General features: G+C 42.3%; 1 protein-coding gene across 1 annotated transcript in view; it reads right to left on the reverse strand.

Annotated features, from left to right (window-relative positions):
- Positions 1-1,726: 1,726 nt before the first annotated feature.
- The window catches only part of msrab (methionine sulfoxide reductase Ab), a 31,258-nt gene continuing 11,183 nt past the window's right edge, over positions 1,727-21,801 (reverse strand). Inside the window, exons 5-6 of the mRNA XM_070842291.1 lie at positions 12,255-12,361; positions 1,727-2,727 (exon numbers count right to left, since the gene is read on the reverse strand). Coding sequence (XP_070698392.1) covers positions 2,554-2,727; positions 12,255-12,361 — 281 coding nt within the window. The 3' untranslated portion in view covers positions 1,727-2,553. The remainder of the gene's footprint in view (positions 2,728-12,254; positions 12,362-21,801) is intronic.

The raw sequence follows: 21,801 nt of genomic DNA on the forward strand, positions 1-21,801 counted from the left end.
ATGTGTGTGTGTGTGTGTACATGTGTGGGTAAGGGTGCAGAGTACTTCTGATAAACAAGCAGCACCTCTCTCTCTGTGTTTCAGCCCACTCTTCCACTGTGCCATTCCTTTTTCGTAAAACTATTCTTTTTTGTCAAATGATCAGGTGAAGATTTCTCTGCATTTCTGAGTTAAAGTTTTTAAACCATAAAAAACATTGACGAGATGGTAAGGAAAAGAAGCACATAACATGCTTTTAAGAGTATAATAGATTAAGACATCAAATGCATACACACTGTGGTGTTGGTGTGCCCCTGAGCTGCCTCCTCTCTTCAGGGTGACTGAGTATAGGCCAGTGAGAGGCATAGTAGTGAGCTGGAGCGGTATGCTCTTTGTGGCCAGCTGTGGGGCCATTAAAGGCCCATCTGCAAACAATAGGCTCTGTCTGAAGGGCACACACAGCCTGGTTCCTGTCCTGCCTCACTGTGTTTGTGTATGGATGCGTATATGAGAGTACCATGCATTTCTATGCCCCATTTTTATCTTCTACAAAAGGAATACACAGGAAACATACATTGAACTCATGCATCTACTCCTAAATGTCAGTCATCTGTGTCTGCATTAAACGTGGTAATTTTCCAATGTAAAAATCTCCTCCTATATATAATGGCCTCATAATCATAGTTTGTGATAACACCTTCTCTGTAATGTGGCAGAAATAAAAAGAATCGCGCCGTGGTTCACTGAGGCATCTCTTGTTGGTAGTCAGACATCATTGCAGATGGTGGAAAAACTGATTTCACTGTGCAATTAAAGCTTTCATGCTACCCTCTCTGCAAAACCGAGGAAATGAAGATCACTTTATTAAAAGGTTATCTCATCTCGCACACTTGAAAAAACACAACAGTATGCAAAAATATAGGCGGGCGCTGGAAAACAGCTAACTGGCCCAACCACATACCACTCAGTGCGATTCGATCAAGCAAGCCACAGCTTCACATGCCCCAACACACACACACACATTCACACACACATACGGCTGCTGCATGCAGACACATGCAAAAAATATCTGTCCCAATACTAAAATAGGCCCTGAGAGGTTGCACCTGCACCTGTGCCCTGGTCCACACCTACACACAGGTGTCAGGATGTGACACATACACACAGACAGAGAAAGAAAGATAGAAGAGAGGGAGGGGGAAAAACGAGAGCGGGGTGAATCACACTACTGCGGTCGACCAAAAAGCTTTTTCTAGATATCATCTCTGTATTTTGGTGTGCATGAGTGTGATTTTCATTTTTAAACATTCTCTCAGGTCGATGCGTTTGGTAATACAAAGTACAACACACAATGCTTATTCTGTAATTAATCAGTTTTCTATGCTTTGCAAATACATGCTGCATAATAAGACTTGAACACACAATTATGGGTTTGCGGGGCGTGAAGTGTGTATAATATTGCATACATGAGTGCCTCAAATGTCTCATTCTGCAATAAATGAGTGGTCTCTGAATGTGTATCTGTGTGTCATAGTGACTCACACACTTTTGTTCCTCATTGCTATGGTTTGTCCCCTTCTCAAATGGGGCAATGGAGGGGACAAATAATCTAAACAGTGGCTAATCTTTAAAACATATTTAGCTGCAGGGGCTGACACAAGCATGGTGAACACACCAACGCGTGCACACACACACACACACACACACACACAAACAGATGCATTAAAGGTTACAGTTGATAGATTTTTTTTTATTTCCAAAGTGAGACATTTTGAAAATAAAGGCAGCGCTCAGTCTGTCTTGATTGATGTAAATCCATTCACTCACTTATTAACAGTAAAACGAAAATGATAAAACTGCATTATATTAAAGATGGTGTTCTTGTGGTGGCTTTTTACTAAGACACTTATCACATTAAAATCTGCATCGAAGAAATCTGACAGTAAAGTCTGAGCTCTGACATCGTGTTCTGCATTTAAAATGGACATGAAAAAAGTTTCTGGATTTAAGTTGGTTAGTTGATTTTCACCCAATCAACCAATTCTGGAAGACATGTTTTATTTCTTAGCTGCAAAGTTTCACATTAAAAGTGATGAAATAAAAACGTTCTGCCAAACCTGTGCTATTTTTTTTTTTTTTTTAGAAACATCGCCATCTTGTGGAGGCTGACTGTTACTGCAGTCCAACAGAAACTACAACAGCTGCACTACAACTTAAGGTTTAATTGTAGTATTTTCGGTATTTTTCTTACTCTGTGTTCCTTCTCAAAGTCTTTTAAACACCGTTTTAATGCATTTTTATGTCTAATGTAAAGTTTATGTAAACTTTTAATTGCCTTTGTTTTTTCACAGGTGCTACAACTGGGGAAGTTTTTCCACTAACACTAAATTCACTCTATTCCCCAAATATAGACAAATATGTTCAAGTAACTGATACATAAAATTAAGACGCATATATTTTACCACTATATCGGATGGTTTTAAAATAGATTGATAAAAAGATTAAATGAAGACATAATAGCCTTTAGAAAGCATAATCTGTCACCTCATCCTCATCTTTCTCACCACACATACATCACAGTTCATCCTTCCCAGTGCCAATGGGACAAGAGACTCCGGTACCTTTGAGGCCACAATAGCCTTTAGGCACCTTCTTCAGGTACTGCTGGTGATAGTCCTCAGCGTAGTAAAACTGCTGCCCCTCCAGGATCTCTGTAGTGATCTGACTGTAGCCTTTATTATCCAGCTCCTAGGGACAAAACACAAACAAAATAGAAGCCCACAACAGTCACTTCACAGTTAGAAATATCCAAAACTAATGATGAGCAGCAGAGAAATAAAACGCCTGCTTCTGAGTAAGCGTATACTTCTACGATACTTAGAATCTATAGCCTAGAATCTTTTTCTTCTTTAAGTGGAGGCAATATTCAGTTAAGCTACTGGCCTCCTTAATCCACGACACTGCTGTTAAAAGGTTAGAATCACGAAAAACAGACCCAGGAAAACATTCCTAGTATGCAGCATCGTCATGTGCTCAGATTCTGTTTCCATCACCACAGTCCTGACATACATTCAGCGTGACTCTCTTTTTTCTCTGAAACTTCCCAAAAATGAACACACCTCTTGAATATTTGTTTTATTCTGTAGTGTATTGGATGTGAACTTTCAATACCTCTCACTAATACAGTAAAGAGCTTCTGGTCCTCAATGAGAACGATGGCTGATTGAGTGACAGAAGAAAGGAGCATCTTTTTCTCTTTTGTAGTGCAGCTTGCCTCTGTGGCTCTCTCAGTGGGACAAAAGCATCAAAGAGTATCCGCTACCTTAGAGAACTCCTAAAGACACTTTCAAACTCACACTTTTCTTAACACCTTGAAAGAAAGCTTCAAACACATTAAAAGCACACTCACAAACATAGAGAAAGACATACACACACTAAACACCTGACAGAGCTATCGAACACCTGCTGCGCCGAGTGTTTTTCTCTGTCTAATAATACAAGCACTCAGTCCTCTCTAGATCAGTGCTCCTGAGAGCTGACAAAACAACAAGTTCAAGGTGCACTGGGACTATCTGCAGGCAACAAGTAGCTTGCGTGTAGCACACTACACCTCAGAACTGGGTGCAGCACTGAGGAGCTTTGCTTTATCGGGGTGTCAACTGGCAGCGTTCAGAAAGCACCATGAAACAGAAGCTGAATGTATTCAGTCCTGGTGCAACCTGTTCCTCTGAGCGCCTGCACAGGTCCCGTCTCTCTGCATGATAATGTCATGAATACTGTTAGAGAGCGTTGGGCAGACGCCATTCTTCATGCGGTGATAAAACTAAAATTGGCTGTTAAAGTCTGTAGCTGAGTTTTTTGTGTATAAAATGGTCTTAATGCGATTTTTTTACATGAGTTTTATGGCTTGTTTTACACATCCAGGAGGAGTAGCTGCTTCCTTAGTGGTAAGTAATTTGGATTCAAATAAATAAAGAATAAAGCTACCTTTATGGAGGCTGTGGTCAACTTGAATTCCGGTAGGTTATGAAAGGAAAAAAAGCATCAAATATCTCATTAAAGCTTCTCATGAGACACTCCCTAGCATTACCTGATTTTCCATTGTCGACCTGGGATGCTTTTTGTGTTTCAAACATATCATATTCTTGCAGATATTTAGTGAAAGACACGGTGAGCTGGCACACATTCCCAGAATGGACTTTAAAACTACAATAACTACAGACTAATGTACTACTTTTCAACACTCAATAGCTCAAATGATGTGTAATGTAAAAGGTGCTGCTCATATCGATTAACTGACAGAGAATTATCACCCAACTTTTCAATCCTGTGGTGCAAGTTACAGCGTTCGATTTCATGGACCACAATGTTACTGCTTAGGCCCAGAAACACGACTCCTAATGAATCCAACTGTACTGCGTCCGATGAATTAGCTGCTTCGCTAACATGTTTGCAAATTTATAGAATGATAACTTAACAGTGTTGTGCTTAAATGTTGTTCTGCTGCCCTCACGTGGCCAAACAAATCAATTAATGAAGCTTTAAGGGGAAAATGTGCATAATAAATTAGCTGGAAATGAGGTATTCCCTCATTTGGTGTTTTGATGATGGCAGTGGAGAAAAATGTTTAACATGTCAGTTGAAAAACTCGCACTAGTGTTTAACTGGTTTGAGATCTGATGACTGTGAAGATAGTAGCTTGTTATTCACACTGTTTTCATACTCAAACAATCATTCAGAGACCCAATTGTGATTTGCTTCATCTTCATTTGTGATGTTTCTCCTACTCATTTATTCAAGATTTTACTTTATTATCTTGCCCAACTGTGACTTCTGTGAACCTTCACATTCTTTAAATCTCAACATGCTCAACTAATTTCGGGCTGCAACTAACGATTATTTTCATGCTCTACTAATCTAATATTTTGGATCGATTATCTGATTTAATTGCACTGATTAGTGTAAATTAGTCCATAAAATCAATCTTAAAGCAGTGTGAAACGGCCATCACAAATTTCTCACATTTGAGAAGTCGGGACCAAAGAATGTTTGTCATTTTTGTTTGCTTTCTTTGTTTGATTAATCCATTTTCAAAAGTGCTTTATTTGCAAATTTTCAGTTAATCAACTAATCAACAAATTTGCATGTTAAAAAAAAGACTGATTTGCTGTTTCTACCTCCCGAACTAAAACCAAACCAAGCCATGTTCACGCTAGAAATGAGATGAGACACATATTTTGCTGATGCTGTAACTGGACTGAAGTTTGGAACAGAACAAGTTCTAGTTTGTACTGTTGGATTTGTGCATGTGGGAGGAGGACAATGCATGTAAAAAAAAAAAAAAAGAAGTAACCACTAATTTGCAAGAGGGAATAAAGCCCGTCAAGAGCAGCAGGATAGAGTATAATGTTGTCCACATGGAGGCAGTGTGGTACCAGCTGTGTGTGTATGTGTGTGTGTGCTGGAGGTGATGCAGTGGAGTCAGTAAATCAAAGCTGTGCGCCCCACAGAGAGGCTGAGGCAGCAGCTGACCTCTAAGTCCTCAGTGGCTGCCGCTACAATGTGAGGGCTCTAATCTCCCTGCAGGAAGGACCCAATGTCCACAAACCAGACTACAGTGCAACGCAACCCTCAACATAGAACACCAACCTCACAAGCATGGACATATTTACCTTTGAAATGCACGCTCTGTTCAGTCCAACAGAGAAAAATCCATTTTCCCTGCCTATATCCAGCTGCATTGTAGTAAACCGACACAAGCATAGAGCTTTGTACATCATGGCCTAATTAATCAGTCATCATCACCAAACCACTGTAGTGGCAAACCCTCCAGGGCAGAGGACACATCATGTGAGGAGAACACAACGTCCAAGAAAAGGTCTGCTATTCTGGGCAAACATACACCCCCGCTCTGACACCCCCGCACAACTCCCTCGCTCTCCATCCAGCCATCTACAGCAGTCACAACACAGCGGCCATTTTAGATCTATAAATCAGAATGCATGGCGTCACGCCACTGTGTATAACCTTATGTGGCTTCGCTGTCTCTCTCTCTCTCTCTCTCACTGCAGCAGCGGCAGAGGAATGGAGGGAAGAACGTGGAAGGTAAAAACGCCAAAGATGGAGGAGAGAACAGTCAAAAGAGGAAGAGCAAATGAGATGTCCTCATCTGGGCTTTTTGATGCTGTTGATGGTGACGTTTAAATGACAGCTACACAGGGGGAGAGAAATTTGTGCATCTGCGTATGCATATTTTCTATATGTGTGTGTGAGGACTGAAACAGAGGGTCATGAGTACAAGACACGTCAGGTGTAGTTCAACGAGTGTTTTAGTTGCAACTGTAGGGACAAAAATCACGTCACACAGCCACATAATGAGGACTCACCTCCCATTTAATGACAAAAAGTGGGTCCCCGCAAGGTAAACCTTTATTGTTAACCTCATTAAGACTTAGTTTTGGTTAAGGTTATGATTAGGTTTGGGATTAGGACTGCACTGCTTATGGTTAATATTAAGTTAAATTGAATTTAAGTAAATTCAATGTCCTCCTTAGTGACAAAAACATGTTTGTGTGTGTGTATGTGTGTGTGTGTCAAGGGCTGAGCTCACTCAGCCCAGTCAGCCCTTCCTTTCTTCACGCCTGTCGGAAAGACTCCCCTGTCAAAGACATGGCTGAACGGGTGCATCTCTCTCCAGCTCCCTCCATTGCTGAGTCTCTCTCTCTCTGTCTCCCATGTGAGCACAGACCACCGCTTCGTGCTACCAAGTCCTCCCTCCTCTCCAGCCAAGCGAGAGAGCCCCTCTCGCCATCACCATCGCCAGAGAGACGGCCCCAGGACACAAATAGGACGTGACACCCCGAGAGAGGGTGGAGGTGGAGGAGGAGGAAAATGCACTCTCTCCTCTTTTCCTACCCCACTGTCTTGTCTCTCTGTTTTTTTGCTCGGAAGGCCTACGGCTGCAGAGTGGTGGGGAAGAGACGCGCATTGACATAGAGTTTGTGACACCCGATGACTCATGGTGAAGACATTTGAAGAGGGATTCGACCTCAATTCTGTGATTTATGTAATCATCTCTTAGTCCACTCCTGTTACTGGTGTGTGGTTACCACTCCTTTAGCTCCTCACCTCTGCCGTTTTATTAGTTTGTCCTGACGTCCTCGTCTCAGTCTTTATTTTAAAATTCCAAACTGCTTTATTGACGTAATTGTACTCATAAAAGTACAGTAGTGCCAAAGCATGTTTTACAAGGTTTACAATGTAAATCTAATCATTTAGAAGAGGAGGAGGAAATACTGAGATTTTTCACTTGTGAAAAATTGCAATGTCTCAATGTAAAAAATGCCGTATCACAAGCATTCCTAATTTTACTTCAGTAGAAGTACGAAAGTACTCTAATCAAAAGTAAATGTACTCATTAGGTACCTGAATGACACATATAAAGACATTATCGTACTGCATTATTAGGGATTATCATTACTGATGCATTACTGTGAAGGCAGGATTTAATGTTGTCGCTTGTGGAGATGAGGCAAGTTTTAACTACTTCATACACAGTTGGGCATTTTAATCTCTAATTTTGCTTTATACTTTATAACATGATCATATGTTTTGTATGCAAAATATTGATGCTTACCTAGTGATCACAGCTAGCAAACATGCAGTAAAAAAATACTTAAGCAAAGAACAAGTACCTCACAGTTTTACCTAAACAAAGCACTTTGGATAGAAATGTTCTTATTAGTTTCCAATTACTGTGATTCAGAATGTGAACACAAAAGGCAACAAATGGTTTATTGCTGCACACCTGAACGCCAGAGCACAAAAAGCCATCCACATCTTGAAAATGAAAATACACTTTGAGTACTGCAGAATGCGGGGCTGCTTCGCCGTACAGTGCTGGGAACAGATAGACCAAAGCTCTGCCTGCAAAACACACGAAATAGCCTGACATGATACTTATCGACTAGTCCGCGGCACCACGCTTGCCCTCAGTGACCTCAGGGAGAGAGAGAGAGAGAGAGAAAGAGCGGGAGTGATGGAGAGAGGACGAAGGGGAAAGACAGTCAGGGAGAGAAAGAGGCATAGAGATGGTGCAGAGACGCGCAGGGAGAGATGGAGTGAAGTAAAGAAGGAGAGCATGGGAGATTACCGAAAGGCTGACAGAACGAAAACGGACTGTAGTGAAGTGGTGAAAAAAAAGCAAACACAATAATCGAAAAGGAGAAAGGAGACACTTGAAGAGTAGTACATAATGTTTCTTGTTCCTCTGAGGTTCTATAAAATGCCATACATGTACAACATTCATGTTCATCACTGCGTCTGTATGTGTGTGTGTGTGTGTGAGAGAGGGGATGTGTATTCCCTGTGTGCGCACAAGAGGATGAAGAGTTTTTTTCCCTCTTGCCCTGCTCTGTTCATCTCTCTTTCTCTTCCTCAGCGCGGGTCAGGCATCCATTTTAGCTGGGCTCTAATCTTCAGCGAGCGCTCCTACATTTTGTGAGCGAGGAAGCCAACACTCCTACATTTTGAGAGGGAGAGAGGATGCACACACTTCAGTCTCGGAGCGAGGCGGAGTGTGCTCCTACGTTTTGTGTGTGTGTGTGTGTGTATGTGTGTGTGGGTTTTTTTTTTTTTCTATGGCAGACAACAAGTAGCTCAACATCTGAAGACCGAAAAAGCGCAGAAGATCATCCAGGCGTTCTTGTGAAAAGCGATCGCCTTTTAACATTTCAGCTACATTGTACTTGACAGTATCTCACTGAGGGATGGGCATTTAGCTTCTGGCAATTAAAAGTTATTTGTGAAAAACATAACAATTTTCTATCAAATGTTTTACCTAAACTCATCCAGTCTTTGTGGTTATATAAAAAAGACATCTTGCTGCTATCCATCAGTTAAGCACAAAGCAAAAACATCACGATTTCCATGTAAAGCACAGAGCAAAATGCGGGAATAGTTGGAAGGGTAAATCTGACTTTTGAAGACTTTCCAAAATGAGAGATGTGTGCTTGTGTGTCATGCTGTGCCCCGTTTTAACAACCCTCGGGCTTCTCCTCAAGACTCCTAGCCCCAAACGATCCCCCCCTTTTTTTCCTAACCATGATTCGAACCCCTGCGCACCCCCATGCTTCCCCTTTTCAAGCTCATTAAGTTAGGATGCCTTATCAGAGGGCACACTCACCCCTCCAAGGCCCTACACACATGCATGTGCGCGTACACACACAATATTCGAGCTGGCTTGATAAAACCTATTGTTCATACATGCACACACACACATGCACACACACATGTATATAACCCCCGTTATTCCATTTTTCTCTCCAAACCCTAACCCATCTCTAACCCACCCCCACCGCCCCACGCTCTCCTTCTAATCAACTCTTCCCATCCCTTCTCTCTCACCCTCCACTCAACCCCCCCCCCCACCCCCAACCCTCTCACCCAGCTCTGGGGAGACACATTTTTGCAGAGAGGGAGGGATAGAAAGAAAGAGAGAAGGGGAAAGAGAGAGAGAGAGACAGGGGAGACAGAGGGAGAGAAAGAGATGCACTCCTCCTCTCAGCTCTGCTGCCACAGTGGCTTGGCTACAGAAGCCTTTGATGTTCTGCAAATTTCAAATTTCATTATAGAGAACCCCCTTCTCCTCTCCGCTCTCTCCCTCTCCTCCCCCTCTCTGCTCTCGCGCTTAAACAAGCTTTTCTGCCTCACTCTCCTCACCCCCCCCACCCCCCACCCCAATGCTGAAGTTAAGAAACTGAAAGCCCTGCAGAAGAGACTCTTCGTATGGGTTAATTATTCATTGGACTGTGCGTGTATGTGCCAAATGTATGTCTGTGTGTGTGTGTGTGTGTGTGTGTGTGTGTGTGTGTGTGTCTGTACGTACATGCGAATGTGTGTGAGTCATGGGCTGGCAGTGGGGTGGAATCTGGATTTTGTGATGCCTGTCTTATCTCGTCTTAGATCGCCTCCACCCACTCTCTCGTCACTCTACCGAATACGCACCCACTTCTCCTGATAGAGAGCATTGGCCTTTTAGGATGTAACACACACTCACACAGACTAACACACACAACTTCTCGTGCACAGACAGACACACACAGCAAACCCTTCCTCTGTAGAGATGCCATTTTCAAGCCAGGCGTTCTTGAGACTCAGCATCAATGCGGCAAGGCAACCATTTCAGGGCAGGAAGCTGCCATTTTGGTTCAGAGCGTGTCAGCTGCTTTGAGAAGATATGTGTCCCAGTGGCCCTCAGATGAAACTGGGGTGCCACTGAAGTGGTTGACAGATCGGTGGTGTCAGCAGCGTTGTTGGGGAGAGAGAAGAGGAGAAGGGGAGAGAAGAATCTGAGTGCTGTATCTCCTGTGGATGTTAGTAAATGGGTGTGTTTTGTGAGTGTCTGCTGTAAACTGGGTTAAGGTCGTCAGGCTTTCTCTGGCTCGGAGGAGACACGATGATAATGCTCGATATGATAGCCATTTTTGTGCTGTAATGTTAACCCCATTAAATGCATGGCTGTTTTTGCTTGGTTTCACACTCTGTATTCACAGTTTAACGGCACAGTCATCACATGTCTTAGCTAGACATACCATATATTGTTATTTTCAGAAAAAGTTACTCATTAATACCATCAGTAGGGATGTCAGTGGTACTACACATATTCTAGGGCAGTTGTTTTATGAAATACTCAAAAAAAAATCTTTTCACAAAATTTGAATTTTTGCTAGAATATCTCAATGTTTCAGCACACCGTGTATATCTGTATTTTACATGAATAGATGGAAGAAGATTTAACAACTATATAGACAGGGCTGAGTAAAGATACCGTAATGAAAACTCAACTCAACACCAAGCAAACGCTCATGGATTTTGTTACTACTATTTTGTTTTTGTTTTTATTTTGACAAAACAATCTCGAACCATTCAGTTGATGCTGTGGCTTTCGGCCACATCACATCATCTTCAGCAGTAGATGGAGACTGCTCAGGTATGATGTTCAAATTTGAGTTTAGTTTCAAAGTTAAAAAGAATTGACAATTATGATTATCATATGTTTGATGATGCTAAAATTACTTCATTATATCATTAGAGCTGAGATTATTTTATTAACTGCTGCTCCTATGGTCAAGAAAAGAACAATTGCTGTTTCCAAAGTCAAGAATATATTTTATAGCTCAAAATTTATTTTTCTTAATTCAATTTGTAATGAATATAATTTTGCCTATCAAGCTTTGGTGATGCATGTATGAAATCTGTTAATTCACAATTCCTTGCATGTTGAACTCCTCATCCCACTGTGTCATGCAAGGGTTTCATGTAAGTCGACTGTGGTGGTGCACGACTTGTAAATCTGGGTGGTGTGTGTGTGTGTGTGTGTGTGTGCGCGTGTTTGGGGTCACCGTCAGTTGATAGACTGTCAGTCATGGCCCTCTGATCTGATTGCCTCCCCCCATTCACCACCATCCTGGTCCCAGCTGCCACTCTTCTCTCACCTCTGACCCCAGCCCAAGGCCAAGGTTGGGAGGTTGTTGCCGGGGCAACATTGCAGCTTTGTGGCCCGTGACTGCTGACCCCGGGAGCCCTAAGTAACCATGACGATGATAATTTGCACCCCCTGCAACCTTGTCCATGAATACCATTTAAAGAGGGAAGGGGGACGAACAAACCAAACTGACGCAAGTTCCAACGGATAGATGGACTAGTGGAGGGACGGACGGACGGACAGATGGATAAAAGAACAAAAGTGGGACGCGTGTGCCATTGAAAGGACAAGCTTTAGAAATTAGTTTTGATGACCTATCGACCCTCTTCCTCTCTTTCAGTTTAAGAGAAAGGGTGTCACAGATTAGATGTAGATGGGGATCATCCTAACAGAGGTGGCTTTGCTTGGCTAAACAGCATCAAACTCTAAGAGGTCACCACTCCAGAGACTCTAAAGTCTTTTAATTGTTATTCAAATAACTGGTACAACTCCAAACTACGGTTCAGCCCTGCTCAACGGCCAAAAAAGTTCTTTGAAATAATGACAACATGATGTTTAGTTCATCCTGATAATTCTCATTTTGCGACTAACATGATGCAAAAATAATAAATAAAAAAAAAACATGTACTAGTTATGGCACAATTGGCAAAGTGTCTATATTACATCTTTAAACTCTACAACAAATGACTAAAATTTTAACCATTATTCACACTTTCAACGGATGTTCTGCTGCGACTATCTTACTTCAATGGCATACTGAAACATTGGGATGTGTGTGTGGGTATTATACCTTCTGGAAGATCACTTTGCTCTTTAATGCGAACTCCTGTTGAGTGGGGTTGGATGTGTAAATGGCTGAACGATACTGAGTACCGCGGTCATTCTGCTGCCTCATACCTGCGTAAACACACACAAAGGGAAAATTAGACACCCCACAAATACGCCTAAGCACCACAATCACCACAGACACAATGTCATTTGCATGTAAAAGGTTTTCACAATTATGTCATCATCCTGCATTTTGAATTCATTAAGTCAAATGAATTCAAAGATCACAGCAGATTTGGGCTTTCATTAGGGAGGCCTGTGGTGTGTAGGTGTATGGGTTCATGTAGGTGGGTGCACCCCCCCCACTCTTTGTCATGTATGTGGTACTGTCAAAATTTTCATCAGCTTTACATCAGTATGTTTGGAGGAGGCCCAGGCCTAGTGTACCTTGATTAGGAGGCCAAACAGCTGCCATCACTTCTATGCTTTTCAGAGGCTGCAATCCTGAGCAGCTCTGGCATCCATGGACCACTCCATTGCAGGCTTCTCTCTGTTTTAATCTTTCACACACTCTCTCCCACAGCCTTTGTTGCTTTTCTTTACTAAAGGGCATTATTCTGTCTGCCATCTATCGTTCTAAATCCTTGTCTTTCTCGGTCTCTGGCCTTCTGTTATAGGCTGGGGTAAGAGGCATGTGTGTTTTATGGTTTTCCCTTTTCAGCCTGCAGACAGTGAACATTTCAGTTCATTTGAACAACGGATTATAAGTAACTAATGGTCAGTGATTACCCATAAAAATGAGGGGGCAAAGACCAATGGCATATAACACAGTCGAGGAGCTGATTTTGCTGCCGTCGAAGTAATCTGAACTCGTCGTGTCCATTTCTTCTCCTGATATGTGGACGTGTTAACAAACTGTTTATTATTTACATATCAGCCACGGGGCACCATTAGCATTCATTTGGAGTCATGTTTGGGGCCATTCAACAAATTTGAGCCTGGCTCTTTAGCAGCTAAATGCTCCACTGTGTTCATCAGCTAGTTGCTGACTTTATCTGCTGTTTGCTGTTAGTCAGGTAGTGTCCTTTTCTGCTGAAAGTTGTTGGCTGCAGCTGTTGAAGAGAGTGGTGAGATTGAACCAAAACATTAAAGTTGCAAGCTGTAAAACTAAAGCAATTAGCTGAAAGATGCTAAAACGCTTCATAGAGCTGAAGGGAACTGCTAATTCAAGCGATAATTCTCTGTGAGTTTGTCACTACAACAACCCACTTTCACGCTACACATGGTCATCTGATCAATTGTAAATATAAAATGTTGATTAGTGCAGCTTTAAAGTGCCCCTCTAAGTTGCAATGTGTACTAAAGGTAGTCAGTTTGTATGCATTGCACAATAACACTATATAAAATAAAAATGAAACATCAAGCCTATCTTTGAGGAGCTGAGATGACAAAAAAAAAAGAAAATTATCAATCAATCTGAAGTGGTCACTGTTATGCAACACTGTGTCCAATTTTGAAGTGCACACAGTGTATGTGTTTTATGAGACAAAGTCTGTTTAAGCCATATACACTTTAAAATGTTTAACATACTGTACTTTATACCTGTTCAATCTCAAATGTTGCTTTCTACTTTTTTCTACTATTGTGAGAGAAAACTGATTTTCATTGAATGTGCAGACAAGCAAGAGCTGCCATCTCCCTGACACAGTGATCTACATATCTTGTTCTCTATGGATTAAATGTTACTTTCCATCATAGTGTCACAACCTATCTGTGACACAGTCTGTACAGATATAATGGCTATAAGTACTGATCTGGTCCTCATTCAAATCAGAGCAGACAAGCAGACGTTGCCTGCTCTCCAACACCCACTGAATGCCTCAGAGAATTTGCTTCACTCAAAATTTCTTCAGCAATATTAAATGCTTGAGTTGTTCAAATATGATTTAGAAAGTGTGTTGTGGAAATTACCCCGTTGAACAAAATGTGTGCACATCAGTCTCTGTTCAGTACAGAGCTTATTCCCTTTATCATCTCTACCAAAAATGCCATGTAATTTACATTTTCCATATTTTCCATAGAAGCTCTGAGTAAAGCTAAGAGACATCTCTATCACCTAAAGTGGCACAGTTGGTGTTAGAGAGGAAAACACGGAGAATGTGTACCTTCCTCTTTGCAGGTGCTTTTAAGTAGTTTACTGTCAAAATGAGCAATTTTGCCACAACACAATCTCTGAACTGAAAGAAACACCAAGTTCAGTGCATCCAAGTAAGTTGAGCTCCTCTGTATTCATTTAAGGCTCGTACCCTTCCTCATTGTAGGCCACCGCCGGTATCCAGAGTATGTTGGTTGTGGTACAGCCATGAGGCTTAGTTTTAATTAGATCCCCCAGACTTAACAACAAATAATTTTACCAGTTCTATCTGTCTCTATCTGCCTGCAGCCATGACAAAATGACAAGGTTAACATGCTTATGTTTAGCAGTTATAATGTTTATCATCGCCACCATCTTAGTTAAGTGTGTTAGCATCCTAATATTGCTAATAAGCACCAAACAAAAAAAATAAAAGGAAATATCATTAGTTTTCAAGATATTTAGTCACAAAACTACTGAACACATTTTTGGTCTGATGAGAAGCCAGAATGGCCAAAATTAATACAATTCATTATGAGACAGACATTAACATGTGTGCCAATTTTCATGACAATCAATCCAACAGTTGTTGAGATAATTCAATAATAATAATTCAGTCTGGGCCTAAGTGGTAGATGGACCGACAGACCACCGCTGCCATCCCTGAAGCCGTGTGTCGCTAAAAACACCCCCGACTTTATATTCCATGATTTCAAAAACATTTATTTCCTAATTCAACTTCTTTTCACCAAGTTTGTCTTTGTTGTGTTATTTACAATTCAGCCCACCCTCTCGTTTGTCTCCCTCTGTCTTTGTATCCATCTCTACCCTCTTTCTCTCCATGTCTGCAGTGTTGGATGTCGGCCATCTTGCCCCCAGCGCTGTTGTTCAGTGACGAGGCTAATGGTTGCCCCTGCATCAAAGGCCACCAAGCCACTCTACCATTGGCTGTCCATTAGAGCTTTTGCTCTGATTGGCTGGCTGGCAGGGGTCTTGTAGCTTGGCTGTTCCCTCTGACCTTCCCTGGTGACCCTGAGGTTCTGACCAGCACAACGTCACACACATCCACAGACAGCTGTGCTTGCGTATACATGTGCATCTGCAAGATCATGTATGGATAAAATATGCATATTAATTATGAATATGAATATAAACATCACATATCATTAAACTACTGGTTTGACTGCTGTAATTTGAGTTATTTAAGTGAGTTATTTTACACTGAAACAAAGACTTTTTCTACCTCACCGGAAAGGATGACATTTAATATTTCACATAAAAAAGGCGATAAAGGGTTTTCATCACAAAGAAATAGCTAATGATGTGAAATATCAGAGAAAAGTCAAGAGACAAACACCCTGGAGTGGTAGTAGCTGCTTCCAACACAAAGACAATTAAGATTCATCACATCTTCAGAGATCCCTCCACCATCAGAAGAGCCTAATCAAAATATTAAAACCATCCAAAAACATCAGACTAGATTTTGACTATACTAACTCCAAATCCATCCCCATAAGCATTCAGCCCTCAAAGAACTACAGCTGCAACAAATACCACCCAAAAAAACTTCGATTCACCCCTCCTGCCTCCGCCGTCTCTCTCTTGCTCTCTCCATTTTTAACAGCCCCCTTCGTTATTTTCTCCATCCATCAAAGGCGGCAGTAATTATTAATGAGAGCCTCCCTGTTCCCTCTGCATTATGCATGAGAGCCTTGCCTCTGAAAGCACAGGGTAATGGGGGGTGGGCAGAAGGGGAGGGGCTACAGGTCACACACGCGCACACACACACACCCACCCACCCACACATACCCCCCCACCATCTCTCAGGGTCACTGACCTACGCCCACCGAGCCAAAAATATTAATTAATTGCTCCACCCTATTTGAGAAAATTTAAAAGTAGCCCTTTGAACACAAATGGAAGTCAAAATCAGACAAAGTGGGAGGGTGGTAGGGCATCTAAAGCATCAGAGGGAGTAGCTCTTTTCAACTTACATCCATGCACAAACCTGCATACACAAACGTACATGTATACACTTTTTGGGCTTGTTGTGTTTAAACCCGCTGAGATTCCTTGCAACTCTTTAAAATCACTTCCAGCGTTTACGCTTGCATGCAAAAAAAAAAAAAAAGAAAAGGCACCACTCAGCTTGTCCCTGCTGGCTGATGTGGATAAAAGCCTGCTATTTCTCCCACTTTTAACTTCACCTTCACTCCTTCATGCTCATTCACCTTTTGTCTTTTGCTCTTCCCCCCCCCCACACTCATTTCCTTCCAACATCCATTTCTTCTTTTCTCTAACGACACGTGGAAGTATGTTTGTGGGCATGCATGTGGTTGAGGGGTACAGAAAGAAGAGGTGGGGATGCACAAAGCAAATCTGTAACATGGTAACCAAATTAAAAGGAGGACTGGCAGCTATGAAAAACTAGTATGGAGGGAGGAGAAGATAAAAAGACAGAGGTAGAACGAGTGGGAGAGCCACACCGATGTGTGTCCTGCTTAAAATGTGTCCCTTTCTTCCTGCCCCTCTACAGAACTGGTGGTGTGAGCCCGGGTTATTCTCCCCTGGCGTCTTCTTACACGACGATCCTTCAACCGTTAACAACTGTAAGAGCTGAGATTGGTCTCACCTCTCCACCTCTTCACGTACTGTCCCTCCCTCCTCTCTTCTCTTTTTCAGCTCTGTCTGAATTTCAGGAAGGCAAACGCTCAAAAAAAAAAACCCCAATGAAAAAGATTGTAAATGAGGCAAAAAAAAAACCCAGAATAAACATTTCAGCAGTCAAGCTATTGTCAATGTCTGCAATTAAGACATGTTTCTGTATAATTGGTGACTTTTTGGATCTTTCTGAGCGTGGAGGAAAAGCATTTGAAGTGAATTTGGAGTTATTGCACTTGGCAGTGCGTACCAATTAGACTGCAGTAGAGTGAGCACTAATGAACAATCTAATGTAGTTTCTTTTTTTCCCCTTCTTTTACCTTTTTATTCCTACCACCTACCTGCATTTTCCTACACTGTCACACAGTATAATACGTGTTCACCCATTTCCAGTTTAGAGAGAGAATCCTAACCCTGCCCTGTGACCGAGCTGAAACATCAGCAGGGATTATTTGGTATTTTTCGCACTGATGGAGTCTGACCAGCTATCGTAATTTCGACTATTCTGTCAAAAAATACACCAGAAATGAAAAAAAAGGAAGTGTAATGCCTGATAACTGCAGTCTTCCCTCTGTGTGTGTGTGTGTGTGTGTGTGTGTGTGTGTGTGCGTGATAGTACTCAGGGTTGTGCCATGCCCCGCGGTCCCGTTACGACTGTGTGCGTGCCAGCAGAGCCCTCTCCTCCTCTCCTCTCTCAGCTGCTATTTTTGCCCTGTTCTTATGTAAGCCGTGCCTGACGCGCTGGAGACAGAGGCAGAGTACGGAGTTGGGATGGTGAGAGCATCCCCAGCGGACACACACTCACACACACATTCGCCTGCACGTGCAAACACACATAGACGCACAGACACACACAGAATATATAAACTAAGTGGAGTGAATATGTCACATATGCAAACATACGGAGCAAAACAGAAAGTGATGCTCTGCTGGCTGTCAGATGGTGACACTACACATATGGAGGCAACCTTAAAACAAGAGCCGAACTGTGTGTGCCTTGGCAACAGTACTGTGCATGTGTAGATGTGACTCTGAGGTGTTCAGACACATCATGTAGAATACCGCAGTCACTATCGTCATCTCTGTTAAAAATGTTTTTTTTGTTTGTTTTACAGCGCTCCTTAGCTTCCATTTTATTTTCTCTACTAGAGCAGTGCTCTCTAACATGATCACTTCATGGTTCTGGGCATGTTGTCAGAGCACTGTGATTCTGGCCCTTACGCTGTTTATTTTTAGCGGTATCTAAATCTAACAAGTAGAGCTTGTTCTACCGTTGTACTCAAATCAATCCGGATGAGAGCACGAGTTAAACTCTCCATATTTAAATCTGTGATATCATATGATGAAATAAAATTTTAAAAAAGTACCTCAACTGTACTTCAGATAGTATTCAGGCCAGCAGTTTCATCAAATGATGCAAATATATGTAGATAGTTTCTGTCAAAAGCTTCTATCACTCTCACAACTAACATCTTTTGGGAACAGTGAGTTTAATACCTATCAAATTTACATATATAACAATTACAAAATGAAGTAACTGCACATGTTATCCAGTGACCATTGCTTCAAATTACAATAATAATAACAATATTACATTCATTTATTAAATTTTGACTCAGTTTCACTTCCCAGGAGCCAATACATTCGTAAGAGTGTACTGACTCATATGTTGCACGTTATTTCAGAGCAAAAATCGTTTAATGCAGTTCATATGATTTTGTTTGATGTAGACTCAATTTTCCAACACTCAAAAGTGTTTTGTGTATTCTATGTCATCATTATGCAAAACACTGACGCTGAGGTGACTGTCTCTAATCAACAATCAAAGCTCAGATTGGGATGTAATGTTTTAATCTTTTTTTTTGTTTTGTTTTTTGAAGTTGAAACCATCTTTATTTTTTGGTTCTGTCTTACTTGTCAGCCCCTCAAACCCCTTCCATTTAATTTCTCCCATATTGTTTCGGTTAGGTTCTTATCTTATTTTTCATACAAGGGGAAAAAGTCGATTTGTCTGACGAAACTAAATAGACTAATAAAAAAAAAAAAAATGACTTTGTGGCTTTAAAACATATAACTTCAACATAATCAAATGGACACACATAACTCAGCCCCCACAGTGTGCACACACGTGCCGCAATCTCCATAAATCAGGGCTGTCAGTGTGAGAGGGTGCAATAACTGACACCTGGTAATGAGCAAGCCATTCTCAGCCAACCAGTGGAGAGGGAAGGGATTGGGTTAGATGTGTGGGGGTGGCAGAGGTGACAGGTCACAGGTCAAGGTCACCTCCTGTGGGGTTTGGCTTTAGATGGCTGGGGTATCCCTAAATTGAAGGATGTGGTGACACAGGGGGACATCGGGGTACCCCAACAGGGAATTGACGTGTGTCGCAGCCAGCTGGGGTGATGATATTATATAAAAGGAATATTCATGCTCATTTTAATTGTCAGAAAGCGTGACTTGGCAGATGGAGGGCAGCTTGATTTATGTCTATTTTGTGATCTGACCCTATCCATGTGCGTGTGTATGTGTGATAAGCCATTTTAATACTCCATGTGATACGGTATTTTTGTAACTTATACCATATAAAGTGACTACACAACACAGCTTACAAAATTAACAAAACAAACCGCTCGAGTAATTAAAGATGACCAACATAAATTATTTTTTGAATTGCACTTACCCATTCAATAAATCTGTAATATATCTCTTTTCTACCACAGTCTACCTGCAAGGGTGAGTGTGCATGTACGTGCGTACATTTCAAAATGAGGACAGCTGCCTCGGCCATCTTAGCTGTGCATTCGTGTTTCTGTGTCTATTGCAGTATGCCTGTGATGCCTGTTCACTGACGCAGCATCAGCAGCCCACACCATAAATACTGCATGGCCTCAAAAAATAACAAGGGAACAAGGGAAGAGGAAGGAAAGGAGAGGAAAAGAGATGAGGAGGAAACAAAGAAGAGGGGAAAAGCCTCGGTTGTTAAGATGAAGGGCGACGGGGGAGGGGTGGGGGTGTAGGAAGAGATGGGAGAATAGGGAAGTGGGGGAGGGAGGAAGAGGAGCAGGGAGGAGAGAGTGACTAAGAGATAAAAGTGGAGTGAGTGGATGTGAGTGTGTTTATATGATGAGCGGATGGCCTCGGGGAGCGGTCGACTCACTGCGCTGCTCTGCGGATGTGCTGACGGGCTCCAGGCCGTTTGCTCACTCACTCGCCCCTCTGCTCCGCTCACTGAAAAGAGGACAGGGTTGGGGGGGGCAGGTGAGACGGGTGAGGCGGGGGGGGTTGGGGTGGAGTGGGGGGTGAAACGGGAGAGAACGGGAAACTAGGAAAGAATGAGGAAATATGGATAGAAAGAGAAAGGAGGCATAAGAAATCGCAGAAAAAGGGAGAGCAGAGGTGACCTTATGTTTGCATAAAGGGCAAAAAGGGAAACTATGGGAGTGGTAGGACGGTAAAATAGAGGGTTGAGTTGACAAGTTGGTTGGGTAAAGAAGTGGCCAGAGAAGGTGCGTTTATACCCCGCTGGAAGCTAACGAGACAGGAATACAGGGACTAACACAGGGCCTACCTTCTGTAACAAGGAAGTACCCAGTAAGCCAAGTGACTTGCCACTCTCTGCACACACAGTGTATGTGTGTGTGTTCTGCTTGTTCGCATGCACGCACAAATGGAGTAAAGCTGTCTATGAGTGGGCATAATGAGCACTTGTGCATAATGTGAAGTGAACAGTATGCTTGTGTATGGAAATGTGTGCACAATTGATCTGCAGTGTGTGAAAGAACAGCGAGATGTGTTTGCATCTTAGCAGTGATCATTCTAAATACATCAAATCATGTTTTCAACCCCCATGATGAAGCAGTACTGCTGCTGCCCTCTGACATTCAGATGCCACCTTGACTGTCAAGAGTTGTCTCCTCTGTGCTTGAGTGTTTCCATGCACACACGTGCATGTATGTTACCGAGGGGTTGTCTGAACACAGAAATAAGAAACTTATAATTTGGGAGCGTGTTGAATGGGGGGTCTTTATGCAACATCCCAGGGAAGCCAGCAGATTGAGACTAGTGTTGCTGAATATGGAAAGAGGGCACACAGCAAAGGCTGCTGGGAGTTTCTGATTGGCTGCTAATGTTGCTATCCAGGCTGGGATTGGTGGAGCTAACGCAGCCCGACATCACGTTGTCGGGACTAAACCCTTTTGAACTGAGGCAAAGCAGAGAGGCACAGATCTCAAAACACACACACACACACACACGCACACACACATATGTGCATGCACATTTGCAGATACGCACTCACATGCACGCATTAAAAGGAAGCATTGCATGCAACTGAATATGCATGTGTACATGACAGTTCCACGTGCACTCCACCATAGTATGTATATATAAGCCAGGATGGGCTCAGTGTTGAATGTGTCAGGAGAAAACAGAATTCATAATGTTCCTGGGCTCGCCTCCATATATGATGATCTCTAGTGAATCTGTGCAGTTGAAAGGGAAAAGAGCAAACTTCCTTAATTTCTCCATTCTCTTTTAAGCACAGCTCTAAGGTGGACAGAATAAATTGGAGCTTAAGCATGCGTGAAGGCACAGCCAGCGGGCCCCTTTCCACCACTCCACGCCACATTTGTCAAATCAGAGGAATTTCTACTACACGTGAACCAAGAATCGGAGAAGAGAGAGAAACAGCAGGGATTCACATTTAAGTCACGTGCAAGGAGTAACACTCCTCGAAAAAACATGTATGTTTCAGTTTGTGATTATTTCGGAA

This window comes from Pempheris klunzingeri, chromosome 13 (assembly GCF_042242105.1).
Source record: "Pempheris klunzingeri isolate RE-2024b chromosome 13, fPemKlu1.hap1, whole genome shotgun sequence".
Lineage (NCBI taxonomy): Eukaryota > Metazoa > Chordata > Actinopteri > Acropomatiformes > Pempheridae > Pempheris > Pempheris klunzingeri.